This window comes from Equus asinus, chromosome 16 (assembly GCF_041296235.1).
Source record: "Equus asinus isolate D_3611 breed Donkey chromosome 16, EquAss-T2T_v2, whole genome shotgun sequence".
NCBI classification, from domain to species: domain Eukaryota; kingdom Metazoa; phylum Chordata; class Mammalia; order Perissodactyla; family Equidae; genus Equus; species Equus asinus.
In genome coordinates this window covers 15,337,874-15,362,489 of record NC_091805.1, presented here as the reverse complement: position 1 = coordinate 15,362,489, position 24,616 = coordinate 15,337,874, and the positions used below count along the sequence as shown (strand labels likewise).

General features: G+C 39.7%; 1 protein-coding gene across 5 annotated transcripts in view; it reads right to left on the bottom strand.

Annotated features, from left to right (window-relative positions):
- Positions 1–24,406, bottom strand: part of PTGFR (prostaglandin F receptor) — a 48,528-nt gene extending 24,122 nt beyond the window's left edge. The window contains exons 1-2 of one of the 5 annotated variants that reach the window (XM_014849943.3): positions 24,170–24,406; positions 21,285–22,154 (exon numbers count right to left, since the gene is read on the bottom strand). In XM_014849943.3, coding sequence (XP_014705429.1) covers positions 21,285–22,082 — 798 coding nt within the window. In that variant the 5' untranslated portion in view covers positions 22,083–22,154; positions 24,170–24,406. The other 4 variants (XM_014849924.3, XM_044749286.2, XM_014849933.3 and 1 more) reach the window with 4 other exon arrangements.
- Positions 24,407–24,616: the final 210 nt, after the last annotated feature.

Here is a 24,616-nt window from a genome sequence, read left to right as displayed (position 1 = left end):
ACCTCCTGGGTTCACTCTCTAATGCTATTATTCCATAATTTAAAAAGTGTTTTTAAAAAGTAAGTTAGATGTCTCGGGGAAAAGGAGAGCAAAGTGTGCAAGCTAGTGTGATCTTTTTGTAGAGTAACTTCGTAAAATAAATCACAAGCTTTCCTTAAGTAGTCCCCCTTAAAAGTATCAATTCCATGTCTATGAATTTATTCTAAGGAAGTAAATAGAAATAGTGTGCAAACGTCCATGGGATGTTCACCTTAGTGTTGTTTATAAAATGGAAAATAGAAGCAACCTCCAACAATTGGGGATTTATTAAATAGGTTCTAGTATACCCACACAATGGAATCATCTGCAGCTATTAAAATGATGTTGCCTAAGAATGCTTACAGATAAGATAAAGATGTTTACATTATAGTTAAGAAAATAAAGATTACAAAATAATAGCGTTTCAGTTTGATTAATGTAATAATTATTACGAGAGCTAAAATGTATTGCATAATTACTATGTACCTTCTGAAACAAGTACTACTAATATTCCATTTTAATGATAAGGAAAAAGAGACAAAAGAAAATTGATTCACTTGCCCAAGGTGAAACACTAAAGATAATCTGGCTCCCAAAGTCACACTCTCAATACAGCCTCTCTATTACACGTGTATATGCTTTGAGAAAAGCATGGAAGAATATAAACAAAAATGTTACAATACTTAGAGGTTGAGTATGTACTTTGTGGTAAACAGAATTTCTCAAATAACCCCCTAAAGATGTCCCAAGCTAATCCCTGGAGCCCGGAAACATAAGAGATCATTCCCACGATTATGTTGTATTATATGGCACAGTTGACCTTAACACAGTGAGATTATCCAGAAGGGCCTAAAACAATCACATGCACTCCTTCAAAAGCAGAGAATTTTCCCCAGCTGGTAGCAGGAGAAGCCAGAGAGATTCCAAGCATGAGGAGGATGCGGCGCACTGATTTCTGGTTGGTTGATGGAGGGGACTGCATGCATAGGGAGGTTGGCTGCCCCTCGAAGAAGAGAGCAGCCCCCAGCAGACAGACAGCCAGGACATGGGCACCTCACATCTACAGCTGCAAGGGACTGGATTCTGCCAACAACCTGAACGTGCCCTGAAGAGGATTCTCCCCCCAAGCCTCTAGGTTAGAGCCCAACCCCACGCATACCTTGATTTCAGTTCCCTGAGCAGAGAGCCGGTCGAACCCACCCAGAGATAATGGAGTGGGCACTGTTTCACGCTGTTAAGTTTGTTACATAGCAATAGAAAACTAAGATAGTACTTATGAGGGACTTAAAATTAGAAACAGTAAAGTTTATGTACAAAAATCTGTAACAGTCGTTACACTCAACGGAGAAAATACAGATGCACTTAAAGATTGGGAACAAGACAAGACATCCATTATTACTACCACTGACTAACATAGTGTTGTAATTCTCAGCCAACGCAGAAAGAAAATAAGATGAAGTATATAAGAATTAGAAGAAAAGCAATAAACTTTTATCTGGAAATAATTGGAATCAATAAATGATTAAAACTAATGAAAGAGTTTGGCAAGTTGCTGAATACATGGTCACAGTTTTTCACTCAGAAAAATCAAAAACACGGCTCTAACTCTCTACGCTAACATTACCAACTATAGAATATAATAAAAATATCATTCAAAATAGCATGAAAATTATAAAGTATCTAGGAATTTACTTAAGAAATAAACAAGACCTTTAAAGGGGCTCACATTTTTAATTTATCCTTTTCTGTGTTTTTCAAACTTTGTATAATGAACATATAATAGTTTGCTGATAAAAATATACCATTATCAATGGTGACATTCAAAATATTTAGAACCCTAGCACCAACCAATCAGAATGGCACAGGCAATAAGAAGTCATTCAGCCGTACAGGCATGTGCCAGGTGAAGAAGCCCCTTGGGGCTCATAATTGTTAATTAAGTGACTAGTATATTTCTCTCTCTAAATTGTCTGAGAAGGACAAACTTTAGCCTTCCACTTTCTCCAAGGAAATTCTCTCAAATTATTTTTCCCGTAGTCAGGAGAAAAGGAATGGAGAACAATGAGATCCAAAAGGCAAGAAGGTTTACTTAAAAGATTGCAGGGGCAAAAAACCGACCTGGCATAGAAGAAGGGCATATCTATGGAGCTGGAGAATGGGACAGTAAGAAAGGGGACTAGCCCACATGGTCTGTACCCGACCAGCAGGCTGACTATCCTGTCTTGCCTGAGGAGACAGAACAAAAAAGTGTAGCTCTGATTACTTCTCCCCGCATGAACTCAGTGGTTCCAAGGAGGTGAATGCTGGGGACTTTGCCATGATCTGCCTTCAAATTATGAAATAACAAGGTTAAAAATCCCTCATGGAGCCTCATGAGTCTCAGAACCCAGGGTAATCAAAACATAGTAATTAAAGCACAATGACATACTTAATAAGTACTTTTACAAAATCCACTGAGTGGTATGTAAATTTTAACATGAAAAGTAGCTTGAGAGTTCAAATTATTTTCCCTTTATAAACACATTCGAAGGAGGCAATGGAGACACTCTCTGTAGACTTTAACCATGATCGATCTCAAACTGAAAGCCAGTCATCACCGAATTAAACTAATGATTCACTCATATCACCAAGAAAGGTCTAACTAATCCTATGAGTAGGGCTGAAAATGACCACCAACAGCATCAAGACTGTTCTCCTCCCTTAGGAGACTGTCAGCAAAAGCTCTAGAAATTTCTTCCCTGCACTACTGTAAAACTGTGGATCCAATTGCACTCTCTTCTTTCCAGCGTATAAATTCTCTGTAATTTTTCCATCAAGCTACCAAGTTTTGTGGTATTATTTGCAACACCAGAAAGCCAAGCCCTTCCTCTGTGGTTATAAAGAAGACATTGAATTCTTAAGAGATTTTGCAAATAATACCACAAAAATGGGCTCACTTAAAAGAACATGACGTTTCCCAGAAATAAACAACAGGAGATAAACACATGTAATCAACAAGAAATCAGGCTTTGCATTCAAGTAAGTGATTTGATAAAGGAGATGGACTGAACTAGCCTTCAGATTTCCCCGCTTGATTTGGCCAGTGAAAAATACAAAGATCTAAAACCCCTGTAGCCCTGAAACGCAAAGGTCCAAAATTCCAAAAGGTGCAATGGTGTCTGGTTGGCATCTTAGAAAAGAATTGACCTTATTAAACACATTCATATTAAGAAGCACATCATGAAAAGAAAGGAAACCATATAAACCTAAAATGGCATTTACTACAAATTTATGGAAAAGGAATCAATGTGGGGAAAAGATGAGGTCATTTAATCCAAGGAAGAAAAGAGAACAGAAAGTTCATAAATCAATGATTAAGTCAAAAGACAAAATGGCATTTCTAGAAGAGAACTCAGTCTCATGATTGGTAGTTAAGAACCTACTTCACTAGGGGCTGGCCCCGTGGCCGAGTGGTTAAGTTCGCGCGCTCCGCTGCAGGCGGCCCAGTGTTTCGTTGGTTCGAATCCTGGGCGCGGACGTGGCACTGCTCATCGGACCACGCTGAGGCAGCGTCCCACATGCCACAACTAGAAGGACCCACAGCGAAGAATATACAACTATGTACCGGGGGGCTTTGGGGAGAAAAAGGAAAAAATAAAATCTTAAAAAAAAAAAAAAAAAAAGAACCTACTTCACTAAACCCAAAGACCACCAGAGACCACAATGAACCTGAACTCAAGGGGGCTTTGGTCAAGAACTCTCTACCATTCGTCTCTCAGCAGAGACTAAACACGTGAAGTTCCTGAGCAAAGCCACTCCTTGGAAGGCCATGCGCACTTGCTCATGGGTTCTTTTGCAATAGAGCTGGTTCTGCTCACACCTCCTCAAATAAACTACAAATTCCTTTGAAGTTAGGATCCCATTTTAGTCATCTTTATATCCCCATGTAGCACATGTGCAACTGCCCATGGTAGGCACTCAATGTTTTTCAAATTACCCCTGACTTTTACTATGGTATCAAACGGAATGATGGTCATAACTGTAATAACAGCCATCAAGCAGCATCTTTTACTGGAGGTTTGCCAGGTATCACGTGAAAATTCACACGTTACTTGATATAATCAGTGATATGGTCAGTATCCTTAACAAGATCCTTAATAATTTGCCAAAGGAGATGTGGCTAGTACATCCAAATTCAAGTAATGAGAAATTTCTGTCGACTAAAACAGACCACAGGAACTCACCTAACCAGAAGTACAGATTCGAGTATAGGCTAAAGAGATTCACTAGAGTCATATAATGTGGAGTCAACGCTGATGAAGATGCTCATCGGCACAGACAACCTACATCAAGATATCTTTGCATATAGTAGGTGCCTGCTGAATATTTGGTAGACGAATGCAGAACTGAAGTGCGAAACTCAACCAGTTTTCCAAGTCAGGTCATCTTATTGAGGTCTTAACTATGCCATTCAACTGGGAATGAATACTGATCCTTTCCCAATAACAGAAGCTGGAGAATAGTTAAGCATCTTGACTCAGAAGGCACAGCCTCTTTTCAAGTCAGGATTTGCTGAGGCCTGTTATGGTGGGGCCAGCTCTCTTTCTCTGCCCAGAAAGATTCATTTCTGCAGGGTATTGACATTTTTAAATATTTTAGGGCCCTGTAAAAAAGCCCTACAGAATAAAATGTTATACCCTATTCATAATTGACACAGTTGAGATAGTGGGAGTTAATATTAAAATCAGTAGCAAAAAAAATATTTTTCATTCCAGAGCTAAAGCCTAAATAAACCCCAAACAAGGGACATGTAAACTCCTGACCCATAGTCCTTCTGACTTGTAACAAACACCTTCCTACAAATGTATGTTCCTGGGTGTCCTTCATATTGTGATAACAAACGCGGTAATGACTGAACATTTCTCTTTTGTACTAAAATAATTATCAGGGCATTTCAAAGCTGGTTTCTCTAGAGTCAAGAAACAGAAAACCATTTGAAACTAAAACATGAAGTTATCTAATTGTGTGTGTGTGTCTGTGTGTGTGTGATGCTGTGCAAAACCAGAACCAAAAAATTAATAATAATAATAATAATAAAGAGAATTAAAAGAGAGCCAAATAACTTCATCTCAAAAGCAAAACGCAGATAGATAATTGCATATTCTCAACCAAATTACTGCCCATCAAAATGCCCTTTGCCAAACCAGCAGAGGAGATATGAGATTATTAACCAAGTAGAATAGATAAACTAAATATGTTTCCTTTAAAATTTTTGCCACAAAATATATCTGTGTTTTAAGCCTAAAGGAGAATTATTTTGAAAGTATTTCCTTTGTTGCTCCCAAGGTGATCTTTATTTAACAGTGATTTATTATTTGCCTGACTTCCCAATATAAGTTCTAAAAGAGTAATTTGTTCATCACTCATGTGTCCAATGAAATTTCAAACAAAAAACTTTCTGCTATATTCCTGCTCTGTTGTAATCCATTCTCCACCTACCAGCCAAAACGATCTTTTTAAACTAATTATCAGATCAAATCTTTCCTTTGTTAAGGAATGGTTTCCAACCGAATTTTAACCCAAACTCACCAGGGCCTATAAGGTCCTAGACAATCTGGCACCTGCCTTCCTCTCCATCCTCAAATCCTACCACCTTCACCTGTGCTCCCCTTGCTCCAGTTAACGACCTTTGTTTTGTCCCTTATTACAGAAGGCTCATTCCCACCATTGGGTTTTTGTGATGGCTGTTCCCTCTACTCAACCACCCTACCCACATATCTCCGCATGGCTGGCTCCTTTTGGTCATCCAGGATTAACCTCAATGTGAGGCCTTCCTCCACCACCCAATCTGAATGAGCCCCGGCTCCACCCTCAGGCACGGCACTTACCCTATTTGAAATCATCCTAATTCATTTATTTACTTATTCTCTCTCTTTCTCTCCAAACAACCCCTAGCCCCTGGCAACCACCACCCCCAGAGGAATGTGACCTCCATGAGAGGGGGACTATTGCCTGTCTTGTTCAGCACCACAGCCCTAGCACCCAGGACAGTGTCTGACACATGGAAGGCAGTGAGAAAAAAGGCACTTACTGAATAGACGAATGAGCATTTCTAAACATACTGTATTTATGGATGTGTTTTGATTGCTTTTTTATAAAGAATTCTAAGGCCATATCTTTGGCTCTCTTTAAGAATCAAGGACCATGGCATCCTCTAGCCACAAACGTGCCTGGGCATGATGGTGAACGGGAGAGTCCTGAGAGCAAAGCCATCAGATTTTGCAAGACATTTGGAATAAACAGGCTATCAGTGCGAGATGAACACATTTTCAAGACAAAAGTTTGTTTTGTTGTAATCAAAATTCTGAAACTGCCTCCTCATGGCATCCTCTGGTTTCAATCAAAGCCTCACTGGTCCCTCAAAACACTCAGCAAGGACTTCTCTCCCCTGGATGGGGCGTTAACCTTTCCGGGACAGAGAGAAGACAAAGAACACTGCTCAAGAGGTAAAAAGATGCTGCACAAAATCTACGTTATTTTTAATACTCAATACCAACTAACAGAGCTGCCAAGTTTTTTAACTTGGAATTTTTAATTTATACAGATAAATTAGGACCCATTCAGTTCAGGACAGGGAAAGATAGGAGACTGAGGGCATTGGAAATGCTCTGGAAGGAAGAAGAAAAGCAAAAAAAAATTTTTTTTTTAATTCATCAAAGGCAGCCTTTTTAGCAAGTTTGTTCAAAGATTTACTTTCAATCAGGCCTATGTCAGTACAACAATAGATTACAAAAATAATCTTCCTTTTAATCATGTTTACCTTTCTCCACAAATCACAACCAACTCAACGCCTTCGAGCTGTCCTCATGTCAGAGCTCTTCCCCATGAATAGTGACTGAAATCTGAACTCACTTCAATTTTAACTAAAACTTCAGTTACAACACATAGCCAGTGATGTTGTGCGGCTGCTCATGATGCTGAAGGCAAATAATCTCAAGCCTTATATGATCGTATCCTTTGGGTAAACCCTCTGAACATACAGAGTCATAAATATTCTCCGTGTCTGAGGAAATACACAAGTGAGAATGGAATAAAGATTTCATGGGTTAACATCTGTGAAGTGCTGAGAGCATTGTCCGCCATGCGGTAGGAGTTATAGATGAGGTTTATTAATTAATTCTTACACTACAAAAACAATTTCTAAGCAAGAACTTTACATATAAAATAATCATCACAATTATAGTTTTGTAGTTATATTTATAACATTTAAAAAAAATCCTTATGTGACATTCATATGCATTTAATAACCATAGCTATAAAGACGTTGTTTCATTCACTAACTTCATTTGTGATTAAAGGATTCGAATGGATGAGCTGTATTTTCCTTGAACCTCTCCAAGTTGTATATCAGGCATCGCAGGAAACAAAGTAGAAACATATGACACTGACTTGTCTCTAAGGTGCTCCCTATCCATTTGGAGATCAGACAGTCACAAAACAAACAATGCAAATTTTATAATTATATAGAATTAGTTGCTATATTTTATCCACAGAAAGAGAGATAAATGTGGGCTAGAATAATCAGAGCAGGTTTCATGGAGAAAATTATTACAAATGTAAATAAAAACAAATCAAGACTTTCAGAATTGTAAAAAGAAAACCAGATTTGAATAATAAAAAGAAAATCAGATTCGAATCAGCATAATGTGCCACAGTAACAAATTCTTCTTAGAGAAATGATTTTTAGCCACCAGTCATATATACGTTTGACTACACTTCATGCCAAACCTGTAATTTTGGCATTTTATTTATGAAACATTGGACTTTCTTGAAGCAATTTGGGAAGGAAAAACACCTAGTTACTTAACCAGCATTCAAACATGAGTGTTCTGATTTTAATTATAAAAACATTATTTAATGAACTGTCTTTCCCTGTTTCACCTTAAAGTCATGATGGCACGTTCATCCCCCCTCTGCTCTTCAGGCTGAGTGTCCATCTGTCACTGACTAGGGAGGCCCGAGGCTGGGTTTCTCCCTCTACTCACCACAAAGAAGGCCCCTGCCTGTTTCCCACAGATCCTAGTGGCCTTCAGAGGACAGGAAAGATGAGGTTAATTCCAAAATAGAGAACTTGGTCCTTCAAGCTGAAACATTTTTCAATGTTTTGGCCTTATTAGGGGAGGGCTGGGGTAGGTGCGGGTAGCAGAGAGATTCCTCAGGACTCACTGGGTTTTCTTACTTTGCTGGGTACCAAATACATCGGGCATCATTGAGAAATCACTGTGATGCATATCATGTTTCATTGATTTCTTGCTTATCTCTTTATACCATTTAGCAGATAAATAACCTCTGGGTGAGTTGAATCGCTTTGAGCTTGAGTTTTTTGCAACCACGTAAGACAAACCAAGAAGTTGAAGAGAAAGATGGCACCAACGCTGTGGTTACATCTTAAGGTCAATTCACACACAAGGCGGGTGTTAGACACAGGGCAGTGATACAAGTAAGACAGGTTATTCGTTGATCTTTACAGTCAAATATAAAATGGCTTGCTAAATCAACCATATGGAAATTAACATGGATCCCAAACTATCTAAATAAGCAGACTGGCTTTGTGTTATGACTATTTAGCTTATACAGACAAACCTAAAGTGAGCAATTGGGAGAAGGTCAGTAGCACACAATGGAAATTTCTCCTAGACAGACTGCTGTCTTCTCCCCCATCCAGGAAAGCTGTTGGCAAGCTGTCTTTGGCGTCCGGATCCATAGATCAGCCTGCGATGACCTTAAAGAGATGAACTAAAAAGGCAAAGATCGCCTCTAAATGCCAGGCACTTAGAACTGCCTGGCATGTTTTTCTTGACTGAAAGCAGGAATGCTTTATATTCCTTTGAAATAAGGAACAGTCTGCCTTGGCTGTCCTTGGACTTTCAGTGGAGAAAAGAATCACCACCCAGCCCAAAACAGCTTCAAAGCCACCATGTGCTATCAAAGTTTATAAAGACTATGGAATTTTAAAAAATTATTTGGTATGTGAGGTACTTTATTGATTCAGAAATAGTATATGAGAGAAATATGGAAATTGTCAGTCAGAAAAATATATCATTACAGCAGCATATAAAGATTAATCTGTTGCAGAAACTAATTCTCGGTTCACCGCAATGAGCACAAGCATAACGCTAGATATATATTGCTACTTTTGTGTTGCAATTTGGAAATAAGCTTTTATACTAGGAAATGAGGAGAAAGAAGGTATTCACACAGTATTTTCATTCTACATGCAGTTCTAGTCCAGCTTTTCCCCAAAGAGTGCATTTCTAATTTAAGCAGATCCAAAAGATATGCTAGATTGGAGGAATATTCTCAGAAGTTTCTTCCTAGGACACAGATCTCCAGCAAACACAAACCAAAACCTCGAGCAGGACTGGAAGAGGCAGAGGCCAATCCCAGGTGCTGAAGTCCACTGTCCTCTGGAGCAAATTTCTGGCACTAGGCAGAACTAATGGGCTTTCCAAACTGGAAGTTTAGCCATGCTCTTCCATTCGTTGACTCCCTTTTGATCTAGCCTCATGCTTCCTAAATGAGCAGAACTAAAGCAGCTACCAGAACACAGGAAGCAGAATATAAGAAGAGAACTTACTTCCCGCATTACATTTTTTCCAAGGTCAGAATTCTGGAGCCCACCCAAGGGGTACTGGGGGCATGACAGAGAGGGAGAGAAAAGCTCTACTTGCTCTGTTTGAATGTTATTATGACGCTGTCTTCCATTAATATGAATGGCACTAAAAGTTTCTTAGACTATACCAATAATAGTAAATGCACAACAATATCCAAAATACTCACAAGTGGATTGCTACTATTGCAATAAAGATGCTCACCTTCAGTATAAGATAAAGAAGAATTCAAAGAAAAACGTTTTAAATTGGAGAGGGAAGGCTGCTATATATTTATGAAAGGAGTAACTTCACAACAAAGACATAACAAATATGAATTTTAACCCCTGATGGCATTACATTGAAATCGAAATCCATTGAAAACCATTATGAATACAACTGTTAAAAAAAACACAAATGTAATAAAATTCTAAGTTCTCATATACATTATTTGATAGAACAATTAGGAAAAAATAAGGAAATGGGATTCTATAAGTAATAATCTTAATTTAATAGCTATGTATTGAACTTTGTAACTTAGAAAAAGAGAACGTAGATTCTTTTCATATGCCCATGGAATATGTACAAAATCTAATAATAGTAAGTTAGCTAATTTGAAAACAATAAGATTTATTAATTGCTATAAGAAATTTTTTAACTATTAAACTAGACAGCCCTCTGAAAAGGCTAATTTAAAAAGAAATAATGCAACTGTTATACAAAATATTGGTAAAATAAATACATATATAAATGTATGTATATATGCAATTTGTATATGCATAATAAATATAAATTAATAGAAAAGAATATCTTTAATAATAAAGAAATTCTTAGTACAAAATTTTGCTTCTAAATTTATACTCTCAAGAAACTTAACTAAATTTTATAAAATATACCAATATTGTCTCAAGAAAAAGTAGAAAACTCAAAACAACAATCAGGAAAAACACCCTAAAACTCTATCAAAAAAATGCATTGTGGAGCCCGCCCAGTGACACAGTGGTTAAGTTCACACGTTGCACTTAGGCGGCCCGGGGTTCATCCATTTGGATCCCGGGTGCAGACATGGCACCACTTGGCAAGCCATGCTGTGGTAGGCATCCCACATATAAAGTAGAGGAAGATGGGCACGGATGTTAGCTCAGGGCCAGTCTTCCTCAGCAAAAGAAGAGGAGGATTGGCAGCAGATGTTAGCTCAAGGCTAATCTTCCTCAAAAAAAAAGAAAAAAAGAAAAAAGTTTACTAATCAAAGAAATTAAACTAATCAGATGAGTAAAAGGATGAACCCAGAATGCTAATCATGGCTATCTCTGGATAGTGGGACTAGGAAAAATTTTTTAAATCTTAATTTGTAGTTTGCTGTATTTTTTTTTTTACAATCGAATTTTACAGTTAAAGAAAACATTCTATTTTTTAAAGCAGCTTGAGGGACTATAACACACAAAATTTAATATTCCTCAACAAGGAGAAGACGTCCGTGGAAATAAAGGGAGGTCTTTCCTTTCCAATGGAGTTCTTAAAGCACCTGAGTGACTCTCTCAACCCCACACCGCCAGCTTCCTGCACCCTTCACTACCTTGTCCCTGCTCCTCTCCCACTCCTCGCTCTGTCTCTCTGTCATTCACGTGGTTTTTATTTTCCGTGTTTTCTGGTCCTCTGCTGTGAACATGAATCAAGAAGCAAAACACAGTAATATGTAATCATAATTTAATAACAATAACAGTGACGGCTGCTGCTACAGCAGTGTTATTATTTAACCCCTATTAATGCACCTTCGGGCCAGAGCTTCCTCTACTGTCACTGAATCAATTAACCCTCTGCCCTGCTCCCAGGCAAGACCAGAAAAACGCCAACAGTTATATTTATCCCATATTAAAAGTGGAAAGAGAAGAAAAAGGCAGATGCATGTATGAGTTACAGGTTGGAGAAGAGGGCGCAAAGATCGTGGATAAAATGAAGGAGCTAGGAAGTCTGATTCTAGAATTTGCCTCAGGAATATTTTCCCAGTCCACATCTCTGTCTCTATGCTTTACCTTCCACCTGGAGAGACATCCAACATTTTGCTCAGCAAAAGTCTGCCGAAAGAATGAATCAATGAGTAAATGAACAATGACGAATTTTTTAATTTTCTTCATTTCTATTATTAATTTCACAGTAATTTATTTGGCTTTATTTTCAGTCCTTTCTAAGATTTTCTTAAGCCAAATTTTTAGAAAGAGTTGGTGGTTTTTGTAATGCTTTGTTTCACCAAAATTTATTTCTCTTCTATATCCTTGACCACTTTCCTTATCAAAAGATAGTATAAAATACCAATTTGAATTGTAAATTGCTATTTCAGATTTAATTTTTCTACCATTCATGCTTCGTTAGTTGAAAATTCTTCTAGCCTTTAATATTAATTTATTATAACCTGCTCAATTCTACTCTTGCGCTAGCCTGTTCCAAATGCTACAGAGTTTCTTATTCATACATTTTTATGGCTCTAGCAATTATACACATTATAATCTCTTTTCTCTTGGTTTTTACAATTTACATTACTTGACTTTGGATCACATTTATTTCCAGTAGTTTTTCCTTCTAAATTATACACTATAGAAATTTTCCTTTTTACAAGTTATCAGAAATCATCTCATCCACATACATTCTTAACAGAATACCTGCTATTCTGTTATAACAGAAAATATAATTGAAGATCTTCATATTTCAATTTCCTACACGTCCTCTTTTCTCACTGCCTATAAGTACTATTGCTTAGGGCCATAGATATCATGACCAGTTAAATCACAGAGATTGTTCTCCTAGGATCTAGAGCACTACCTGGAGGTGCTCAGTAAACGTCTGTCAAATAAATAAACAAATAATGACTTGCGGACCGCCAAATTGCAAGTGACAGCTCGCTACTATAGCACCATTATTCATTTTATAACTAGTTAAAAAGCACCTTTGGTCACCTCGTTGACAAAATTATTGGCTGGCAGCATTAATATTTAATAGTAACAGCAGCAATAATGACAACAGCATAATAACTGAAGCATACGGTTCTTACTATGTCAGGCACTATTTTATCTTACATATATCAATTTGTTTAGTTCTCACACAACCCAGTGAAGAAGGTACTATTCTAGACCTATTTTACATACAAGGAAATGGAGGCACAGAGCGGTTATGGTCACACAGCCAGTAAGTGGAAGAAACAAAACAACTCTTAATTACTACACTATATTGCCTCTCCAAGAGCTAATATCTTAGCTTTTAGACAAGGTGTATCTTTTACTCCAACTAAGTTATAAGCTCCTTAAAGAAAGAGCTTTATCTTTTATTCCCTGGAACCACTCACAAGCCAAGCATCGTGCCTTATACACAACAGTCTCAGTAAGTTTTTGCTCATTTTAACTTGATTCCAATAATTTATAAATGAATATATTACAGAGTATTATAATCATAAATTATTGGAATATTTGAATTTGAATAAGATGCAAAAGATTAGCAGGCAACATCTTTACTTCTGGTGAGGCAGTGAAATAAGGAGCAATAATCTGAAACTTCAAGTGGAAATGTCCAAGAAAGTTTTCTGAATCTATGAGCTCCCTCTTTTCCCTTCCATTACAACCAAACCTTCTTACTAGAGGAGAAAATGGAAAACATCTGAGCTAAACACAGATGATTATTTCCAGTTGAGACGGTGGATTGCGAGAAGCAATAGACTTTTTGAGGATTTTTGGATTTTTTTGAACATTTACTCTGCACCAATCACTGTGTTATGGGATAATAGGAAGGTCAAACCATTTTTTCTGATAGTACTTTAAACTAAGTATTATTATTATAATCAGTTCACAGAAGTGCAAAATTGGCTTAGAGTAACTCAAGGTCACAACTAAGAGGTGGTGGGGCTGGACCCTGCCCCCTGCCTGGACTTGAATAACTACAGTATTCTAAAGGGAAGGCTTGATTTGGGACTATGCACAAAAAGCTAAAATAAATCCTTTTACATAACCGAATTGTCTCTGTCTCCTTCATCCTCACACCACAGCCACACTCCCCTTTGGCATTCCACAGTCTGAATTTTATTTGGGAATTCAGTAGCATAGAAAGAGTGAGAAAAACCACCTTCCTGTCTGTATAAAGCCACAATTGTATCCACTCTTCGTGGCATTGCTATCCTTACACCCAGGATAGACGACAGACAGAATGACAAATTTACAAAAGCTCTGAAGGCTAATATTTACAAATATCAAAAGACGAATTGCTCCTATTGGATGAAGCCCTCTCTAAATACAGATAGAGGGCATTGATGTACCAGGTGAAATTCAGTGTGGCTACAAATGCCTTCCAACTCAAATATAAATGGAACGCATTTTCTATACCTCCTGTAAGGAGAAGACTAAGCAAATAAAATTAAAATTGGCAACCCAGAGAGATTTGGGGCACATCAACATCTTGAACTGTTCTTCAAATGTTTTGGAGCTTAATAAAAACTCCCAAACACATTAAGCCAGAAGATTTTTATATCCAGGAGGGTATAAATTTAATCCACATGTCTCTGATCCGTTTGCACTTGAATCATTCAAGTAATGTTTTGTAAGTGCCGTCTCAATGTCTATGATATCTTTGGGCATTTTTATAAGTCTTTCTCCCTAAAAACAGGAAGTCATGTTTTGCCAAGAGTAAATGAACTTAAAATACCAAAGTATACCAGACCATCGTGCACATCTGAAGCAAGAGAATTTTGCGTAAATTCTCAACCTAGCAGTGTCTTTTTAAATTAATTGACCTTTGCTGGGCCAATTTTACACTATACACTTCCAAGAAGGGAGATGATCGACTCAAATGAGTTCAACTGCAAAGGCCTATACAAAGTTCAATGTTGTTGTCAAATGACAGTGGAAACCTACGTGTAATATACTTTAATTTAGATAATGTGTGAACAAATGGACTTCTGGAAGACTGTGGGAAGCCGGACCCTGCAGGAAGCAGACTTTGAGACAGAGATCTGCATGCACGAAGTTTTCTGGGGAGTGTGAGGCGGTGAGGGAAGCAGGGTTTGGCAAGGGAGAAGCAGAGCTGCAATCTGGTTGCAGGAAAGACCTCAGCAAGCTCTGAAGCATGGATGACCCTTCAGAAATGTCCCATATGAGGCAAGAAGGTAAGTGCTTTGTACCCCTACATCCACCTGTCACTGCACACAGAATGACCAAAGAGAGCGGGGCACAACCATGGGCTGGGGGAAGCTCCCTTTGGCTGAAGTAATTTCCCCCAGAGCAAGGCTCACCCAAAAGGGGTTCTGGATGGGGCACCGGAGTGTCCACAAAATAGGTCTGTTGGACCTTAAACTGTTAATCCTCTGTGAAAATAAAACCTACCCAATCTTTTAGTCTGATTAGCAATACAAATTAAGCCATGTATTCACTCAATCAGCTGCTAAAGACTTGAGGTAAGCAAGCTCATTCTACAGAAAAATTTCAACATTTACCATAGAGGTTTTATTTATGACAATGAACGACCAATATCTGCAGGTTTTACTCAAAGGAATTATCTCTTCTTGTCTCCTGACATGACCTCCTCAAAGATAAAACACCAATAAAATTAAATACATTTGGGGGGAGAGGAAAATATGTGCATGTAGAGAAAAAGGCAGTGCTAAAGACAAAGGGGCAAAAATAACTTTGAATTAGTTATGTCACCTAATTTCTTCCTTTGCTTTCAATACTTCCCATTCAATATTTGGTTCCTTACTTCATTCTTTCAACAAACATTGGTGTATGACCTACGGCTTGTAGAAACTAAAACAGAAACCAGTAATATAGAGCCTAGCCAGCAGGGACCACTGAGAATGAGAGAGAAAATTGGTATGTAGACAAATAATTGTAATAGCATCATCATAAAATAATACCAATCGTAGTTTACCCATGAAATTCCTCTGGATGCTGACAAAATTTCTAAATTCTAGCACCAATGCAAACCATAGAATGTTCAGGATTCTCCAGGATTTTACTTCCAACTGATACTCCTGGGGAACCTCTGAACACACTTTCCTCCTCTCAGACCTCTCCTATTCAAATCCCAATTCGAAGCATTAGAAGCATCCCTGAGGCCAACCATCCGAGTCCTGACCTCATCAGCAGAGTGGGTCCAGAGTGGAAACGAGCGCCGTCACTGACGGAGCCCTCCTTACATGAGATTCATTGAGCAAATACTTATTGACCCCAAATATGTGCAGCATTGGTCTAGGACCTGAGGATATAGCAATAAACAAGGTCCCTTCCTTCAAGGAGCTGATATGCTAGAGGTAGAAACCAAACAACAACCAAACAGAGAAATGAATCCTGTGTTACCAGATATTGCTAAGTGCTGTGACAGAAATACAGTAGAGGAGGACAAGAGAGAAGAGAAAGGGTACTTTTTAAGATAACCTACACAGAGGACATAAAATTTAAGAGAGGAGTAAGAGAGAAAGCCACATGGATGTCAGGAGGAAAGTGACAGGGAAGAGAACGCCAAGGCTCAGGGACAGGAATGTGCTCCCAAATCTCCTAGAACTGTTCCTCTGCCAGCTACTGTCATTGACCTCATGCCACTTACTCGATGCCCTCTCAAACACAGAAGTAGCCTGGATTCCCATAAGGTAAACTACATTAATACATCTTTAAAATACACCTTTTCTTCTGGATATGAATTTTGAGTGGCATGTGTCTGAGTTGTTTAAGAATTTTGTAGAAGCAGAACCTAAGTGTCATCAGTCCGTTACTCAGACAACATCACTGCTGCTTCCATGTTCCAAACAAGGGAGCACTCTCACTTCACAAAGGAATGAGCTACAACAATTTATGACAACATTGCCTCTAAAATCAGCAGCAATCCGAGGATACACCAGAAAGACCCACTTTCCAAGATGCGACATAAAACCATAAGAGCCCATTTTGTTTTTAATTTAAGAAAGAAAGCTATTCAAAACCCTTTTCTTTAGTACAGTTAGACCCAATGGTGGATTAGTTACTTTTTTTAATTTGGGAAATAATTTACACATGTACACGTTATTTATGTACATGTTTATACATTTTCCACATTTTCTTTTCACTTAAAACATGTAAATGTACATCCATTCACTGTCCTTTTGGTGTAGAGGCAAGCGCAAAAGACACATATACAGATTTCCATTACACAGTTCTTAAACATGATAACGAGGGCCAGCCTTGCAAAGAAAACAATCTTCACTAACAGTCAAAGTGTTCTGTGATGTTGTGTTGTTCAATCATTTGCCACCAGCCCTGTAAGATCTGGTCATTATGATGCTGATACCTTTAGTAACTCAGTAAAGTTAATTAACCATCCAGTTGTTTGATTTATATGTGACAAACATCTTAGTAATCAAAAATTTAACTACGTTGACTAGAAATACTAGCGTTAAGAGTAAGAATCTTAGAAAAATCAAACTCAATCTCTACACATGCAAGAGAACACATTTCTTGGGAAACTCACCTACATAAGAAATCGTTTTGCTCTTCATATACTTTATACTTCTTTTCCCAATTCAAAATAATCCTCTATCCCTGAAGAGAAGGTCAACAAACGTATGGCCTTCTAGAAAGATCGCTGAAGTTTAATAGTGTCATGTCTATAGTTGCTGCTTTAGGGAACAGATTGAAAATTACCACTTGGTTTCAGTATTTGCTTAATTAACTCTTACCTACAAAACTCAGAATCCACATTCTGGTCAATCATTTCCAATCTTTTGACATTCATGCTACTTAAGTTACAGTCAACCAGTCAACAAGTATTTATTGCTCTGCCAAACTAGTGAAATAAGCATAGCAATAATAATAAATTCCTTTTAGGATTACATATTCTAGAAATGGAACATTAAAAAGAATCATTACCTGTATAAAGAAAGAAACAAAGAATATTAAGAAAATGTTACTTGAAAGTGCTGGTAAATGTCTTTTTCACCCTCTTTTAAATGTCAAAAGAATGTCTTCAAGCTTTATTTATTAAGGAAAAGGAGTCACCTAGGATGCACACAAGACGATTTTATAGTTGCCATTTGACTCTCAAAAATCTTTGTATTAACTTAGTGCTAAATGGAGCTGTAAACTAATACGTATCTATTGTAGTTTCCTGTATTTTTCAGTTGGGAGTGTAATTAAACGAATTTATATGAGTTAACCATGTTTAAAACTATAAAATCCAGATACTGTAAAATTTAAGAAGTCATTAACAAGCTATATTTTAAACTAATATTATGATTGTACTACATCTCTACATCTCAATTCCTAAACACACATACACACACACACATTTCCCCTTTGGGGAAAATAAAACAGATTAAATTTTTTTTTAAAAAACCTACCACAGGGGATTTTTAGGGCGGTGAAACTATTCTGTATGATACTGTAATGGTGGACACATGTCAATAGACATTTGTCCAAACCCACACAATGTAGAACACGATGAGAGAACCCTAATGTCAACTACAGACTTCAGTTAATAATAACGCATCAGCATTGGCTCATCAATTGTAATAAACGCCCCACACCAATGCAAGATGTTAATAACAAGGATGCCTAGAGAGATAAGGGGAGACATGAGGAGGTATATGTGAACTTTGTGCTTTCCACTCATTTTTCTGTTAACCTAAAACTACTCGAGAAAAATAAAGTATATTAAAAAAGAGAGAGAATTCAAACAAACATCATGATCATCTTACCTTTGTATTGATTAGAACTCAATCATCAAAATTAATAAAGTATCCCCTTTGTCATGAGTTACAAATTTAAATAGTTTTAGAAATTATGCCACTATTGATAAGTTTTGATGCAGTGCATCCTGTCAAGCACAGACATCATCTGCATTACTCGCTTCCTCTTTTAGGGTAGGCACCTGCACCTTCGTTTCAGTTTGAGGCTTGAAAATGACAGTGAGCACAAGTCACAGGCTGTGTGCAGATGTTCAATTCAAATTACAAATCCAACAATTTGTATTTATCAATCATAGAGAGAAGGCTCACGGTGTAAAGCAGGGCAGTGACCTGAAAGCTGTCACCATTATAGTACATCTAAGGGAATCTAGAAGCTTGGTTTCAGAGGTATTTTAAAAACTAAGAAAGTTTTAAAATACAGGATGGGCAGGAGAATGTTGGCTCAGAATTAAGATCTATGCAATTCCTCCTAGGCATTCAAGGAAAAAAGGAGAAATGTTTCAATTGAGGTATTAGTGTTGGGTGTTATTCTGACATTTGCAAGCCTGGGTGTTTTACTAGGATTCCACTTAGAGCTGTCTGATGGCCTTAACCCATGCCCAAGGCACTTGTTCCAAGACCACGAAAGTTATCAATTCTTTAGCCAGAACTTGCTAAAGACCCAAGTCTCCACAAGACAGACCAGGAATGCAAAGAATGCTTGAAACAACTCAAAACAGCAATCCATCAAGGAGTGTCTGTGCCACACCTAGTACATGTCTACCACAGAAGTAATCTGCACACTAAAAAGCATTTTAGAGGTAATGGTATACTGGTATCATAGATGGAACAATAATTCACAGATAAATAGAACGTAGACCTCCGAAAATGTTTCACAAAAATAAAATTATGTTTCCAGTAGGAAATATGTTCAAAATAGGAACTAAATTGTAATATTTATGTCAACAGTGCAGGAAACCAAAAATTCAGGAAAAGAAATTAGGGAAGAACATAAATTCAACATATCCATGGCGAGAGTGAGACCTTACCACTTTCCATAGTCTTGAGTAGTTAACCCATCGTTCCCAGCTCTCAAAGTCAAAAGTCAGAACTAAGCAGAATTTAAAGGTGACTCAGAACAAGCAAAAACCAAAGCCCCACTGATTACCTCAGCTGTTCAGTGTCTCTGTCTCTCACTGAGTTCACGATTTCACTATTTTCAGGTTTTCCTCAGGGCTATGACCTTCATTTCAAAATGTCTTTAAATATTTCAGCTACCTCTTTTCTCACCTTCTTTGTATTTCCTTTCCAACCCCTAAATTAATTTTAACTCTAATCAGATTCACTTTTTATTTCGAGAAGCTACTCTATCTCAAAGTTTAAGAAAAAAAGCAACATTTCTTCAATGGAAATTCCCTTGTCAAGTGGTATAAATTAAACTCTTCAAGAATGAACACTGAAGTGATTCCAAGTGTTGATAGAACTGGCCTCTGCTATTCAGACAGAGACAACTATCCCGTGAGCACAGGTCATATCCCTGTGTGGTGTCACCTAAATTGACAACAAACAAGCCTCAAAGTGTTGACGTGTCTTGACAGAGCCAACCCAGCCTTCCCCTGGTGTGGTTCCTAGGACCAATTCGGGAACATCATAAAAATATTTAAATGAGTTAACAATTCAAGAAGCTAAATTGAAATTGTGAGGAAATAATACACATAGAAATAAAGAAATATTCAAAAAGTAGAAATCCATCCATAATATAAAATAGGCTATCAAAAAATCTGTCTGCAGCAGCAGCTCCCCCCAAATTTTCTGTGCATCAAGATCATCAGGATTTTCTATTAAAACTCCACTGGCAACAACTGGGCAATGGGCCTGTTGGGGGCCTAGGAAAACTGCATTAGTCACAAGCACCTTCAAACCACCATTCAAGGCATTGACCATGACCTTTGTGTTCCATCTACCTTTGTCTCACCCCTTTTCCTCACCTCTTCCTGTGTATCACCTCTATTACTAACATGGGATATCAGCTCGTCTCCCCATTGGCACAGAAAAAGGAATGAAGATAATCTGTGCTGCCATTATTAGCTACGCAGAGAAGGAATTTTTCTCTTTCATGGTGTGGTGTCACTCTTTCCATCATAAAGTAAACTGTTGGAGTGAAGGTCATATTATCAATCATAAGTATTTTTTTCCTTGTCTTCTACCCAGAATGTAATATAAATGACTTATGTTTGTTGCTAATTCCTTATACTTAGCTTTCACTTCCAAATAAAAATACCAAGCTGTCAAATATAGCTGCTGGCTAAATTTAAAAAAAAAAAGAAAGGAATGAAATGATAAGGGAAGAATCTCTGGCCTTCCTGCCAATCAAATCTTTCCCTGCACTACTGGCATGGTTCCCGGGTTAGCGAACTAGTGATTTCTTTACCTGATCCATCCATACAGTTCACCTGAACTACCCAACTGTCTCGACTCATCACCTCCCCTTGTAAGCTGAGACCTGGGCATTGTGTGTTTAGAAGAACCTGGTACCTAATATGCCTTGTCTATAAATTAAAAGTCTGGCTAATTTTCCACCAAGACTTACTGGAGTCCATTCCAATACCGTATTATAGTTGGTCATTTTTTTTCACATTTTAGAGGCGAATCATATTCAGTATATTAAAACTACGTTACTTCTGTTAAAATTACTTTATACTGCACAGCAAACAGGTAACATTACCATTAGAGTTGTTTGGCAAGACATTTCTTTCAACTCAGGGCTTGGGGAAATAACCATGGGCATCCTAAGTAGCTTAAATCTAAGCCAGAGTTCAGTGCTGAAATAAGGAGTGAACTCCAGCATTTAAAAGACTGAACAGTGCTGCCCAGCAAGACTAACAACTTGGAAAAAGATAGCAAACTTTGTACTGAACATGGATTAACTGAAGAAAGCAGAAATTGTCAAAATGTTAGGTTCTTACCAGAAATGGACTCCAGCAAATGCAGGAGACACACATTATAGCCAGGAGCTGGATGACCATTTCAAAATGATGAGATCTGCCTTGTCTGTGCTGCTGATTTTTAAATTTAACTCTTAAAAGTGTAATTCCTGTGATGGCATTGCACAAGAATGAAACGACAAGGGCTAAGAGCCCCAGGAAAGAAAAAAGTAGAAGATAAAACCTATCTTCCCAGTCTTTGATGTCTTCCGTGTTGTAGAAACACCAGGTCCTCGACGCTTGAATTTTATAGTCGCGATTTCCAAGGATGGGCAGTAAAGCTATGAAAACAGCAAACAAGCACACGCCACTCAACATTATTTTCACATGTTTGGACGTAATTTTCGTAGAATGAAATATTGGTTTGGTGACCCCAATACATCGCTCAATGGCCATTGCACTGCCTAGAAGAAGTGGGCACAGACCAGAGAACACCATGCAGATACCAAAAATACTGCAAAGGACATTTGATTGGTCAAAGCGGATCCAGTCTTTATCAGAAGCATATACAAAGACTGCTATAGCTCCATTGATGAGGTGGCCAAAGAAGTCTGTGATTACCAGGGCACTAGCCAAAAGCAGAAACGATGCCTTGGACTTCTGTCTAAATCTCTGATACGCCTTCATGAGAATAGCAATGGCAAGGCTGTTGGATAAGATTCCCACTGTCATGAAGATTATTGAAAAAAATACTGAAAGCCGGTTTTCCGTCTGGCAAGTTGTATTTGAAAGGAGCCCAGCTGCAGGAGACACCGGCTGTTTGGAATTGTTCATGGACATTGTTGTAGAGATAAAAGCTGGTCGCTCAAGTCATCTCCCTCTCAGAACAGTGCAGGCTTGCAGTCCAGACATCTGTAGCATAAAGACAGGATTTATGAGCACTGGGTAACTGCTCATCTGACATTTAAGACCGCAGCGCCCCAGCACCCTGTGGTGGGAATCAGATTTATCTGGCCTATCAAAAGCAAGGTTGCATCACAGTGTAAACAGCACACATCTGCCTGCGGTTCCACGAGTCATTTTCAAGGTAAAGAAGCTGCCAAAATGGAGACCCCTTGGTTAACCTCTGGGGCCCTCTGCCAATGGGCACCTCCTAAATCTCTTCCTGACACTTCCCTGACACATTAAAACTTTTTACGAAAATCACTAACAAGATTAGATTTAAACCCAATAAAGTTTTTAAAAGCAGAATCGTCTATTTAAATAACGACATAACATTTCAAAATTTCCTGCCTTTTTCTTTGATGGGTTTCGTCCCCAAACTGCAGATTATTCCTTAGGTGAACTACCTGTTTGTTAGCTGACAAAACAATCTTCTCCAAACTTTGGGAGGGGGCAAAGGGGACCAGCAAGCTCACTGATGTTAAATAGGGCTTCTCTGAATAAGTTTTAAAACTATTTGATTTCGATCAAATAACAGCAAACCACACGCATCAGTGACCCACGGGAAGCAGAGCGGTGAGGCTCTCTGAAGGTTTTCTGGTCCACCTACCACCTGTGCAGAAATCCTGGCTGGTGAGAGGAAAGGAGGCGGGCGGCGCTCACTGTGAGCACATCTGCCTAGATGCTAAGTTACAGCTTCAGGGTAGCAACATCCAATACAAAGTATTTGCCGCTCCTTCCCTAGTGAATTAAGGCCTGAGTCACAGACCCTCAGTACCCACCGACCACAGCCACCCCGCCCCGAGCTAATTCGCTTGGCGTTTCCCAGAGCAGCTTTCCGGGAGGTGGGAATTCCGGAGCCAGCCTTTCCTGGGACCCGCCCGAGTGGGGCCGCCCGGCCTGCCCGGAGGGCGGCCGTCTCCTCCAGGTCTTACTCACAGCTCGACTTTCTCCCGTTACTTCCCCGCCGCCCGCAGCCCTCGGCTTGCAACATCCTTCCCAAACCTCCTAACTTGCTGAAACTTTCTGCGATTGCTCAAACGCCAGAGGGCCGTTTTCCTTCTCCCAACCCCGGGGGCGCCAAAGGCCTGCTCTGGCCTGGGTGCAGGACTCGAAGCGTCGCCAACAGGGAACCACACAGCCAAAAGGGGATAGCTTCCTCTGCCCATTTCCCTCCTCTGAGACTCTCTCTACCCGGTCCCCAGGCGCCCAGCTCAGAATCGGGACGGGTCAGCCCGAGTACCCTTCTCTCTGGAGTCTTCCCAGCTTGGGGCATGGTCCAAACTTGTCGCCAAGCGCAGGCTAAGGTGCCCTCCAGTGCGGCCGGCTGCAGATGCCGCCGAGCGTCCGGGGATAGGGTGGCCAACCCGTGATCGGGCTGAGCATCCGGAGGCAGCCGCGTGGGAAGCCAGCCGCCGGAAGGGTGCTTACCTTGGCGTCCAGGGCCGCCGGCAGGGCTCTCGGCGGAGCAGCAGAGCGCGCCGCTCGGTGCGCCATCGCGCGCCCGGCTCCGCTCCGCCACCGCCGCCACAGGTTCCTCGGGCGCCGCGCCCCCGCTCCGGCTCCGGCCCCGGCCCCGGCTCCCGCTCCCGCCCCGGCCCCGGCCCCGGCTCCGGCTCCGGCTCAGGCTGGGTCTGGCCGCGCGTCCCTCTGCGCGCTCCCCCACCGTGGAACCTGCCGGGCGCTCGGCTCCTCCGATCCCTCAGCACCTAGCTGCGCTCGCAGCCTGGGCAGGCTGGAGGGCGCGGGTGACCTCCGCCCCTTTCTCTTCTGTCTCCTCTCCGCCCCTTTTCCATGAGCCCAGAGCCGGACCCGGAGAGACGAGGGCATCGCGCTCAGATGCTACGGCTCCCCCGTCAGCCTCAGAGCTGCCCTTTCAGCAGCCCGACCACTTAGGGAAAAGTTTTGTTTGAACTCATTTTCAAGCTCAAGACGCCATCCCTAGGGCTACAAAATGGGAATCTGGAGAGCGGAGGAAAGCTTACCCACAGCTGTCAGATCGTAGTTTGCAGAGTTAATTCATCCCAAATCCAGCTCGGAAAGGATAAAGAAACCAGGTACGAAGAAAGAGATGGTGTATTTGAGGAAGGGCTTGGTGGTTGATATCCCCCACGGAGTTGAAAGCAGGTAGTCAAGCCACGTGTTGTAAATGGAAACAGTCCCTGCCTTAGGGTTCACTGTCAATTAGAGCACTGACTGTGTTTCTGGCTTTCTAAGGAATGTGAGAAGGGAAAGCGATGAGAAGCATTCTGGAAGAACCCTGCAGACAAGGGATTGTAACATTTTAATGATTAAAAGGCCCAATGGGGAGAGAATTTCTCGTGAGTATTTACCCAAAGAGATGTGAATCTAACAAATTTTATGGAGAAAATTTCATGATCAAGTGAAGCAATATCCATTACTTCATAAGAAATTATAATGAGCCAGTTTAA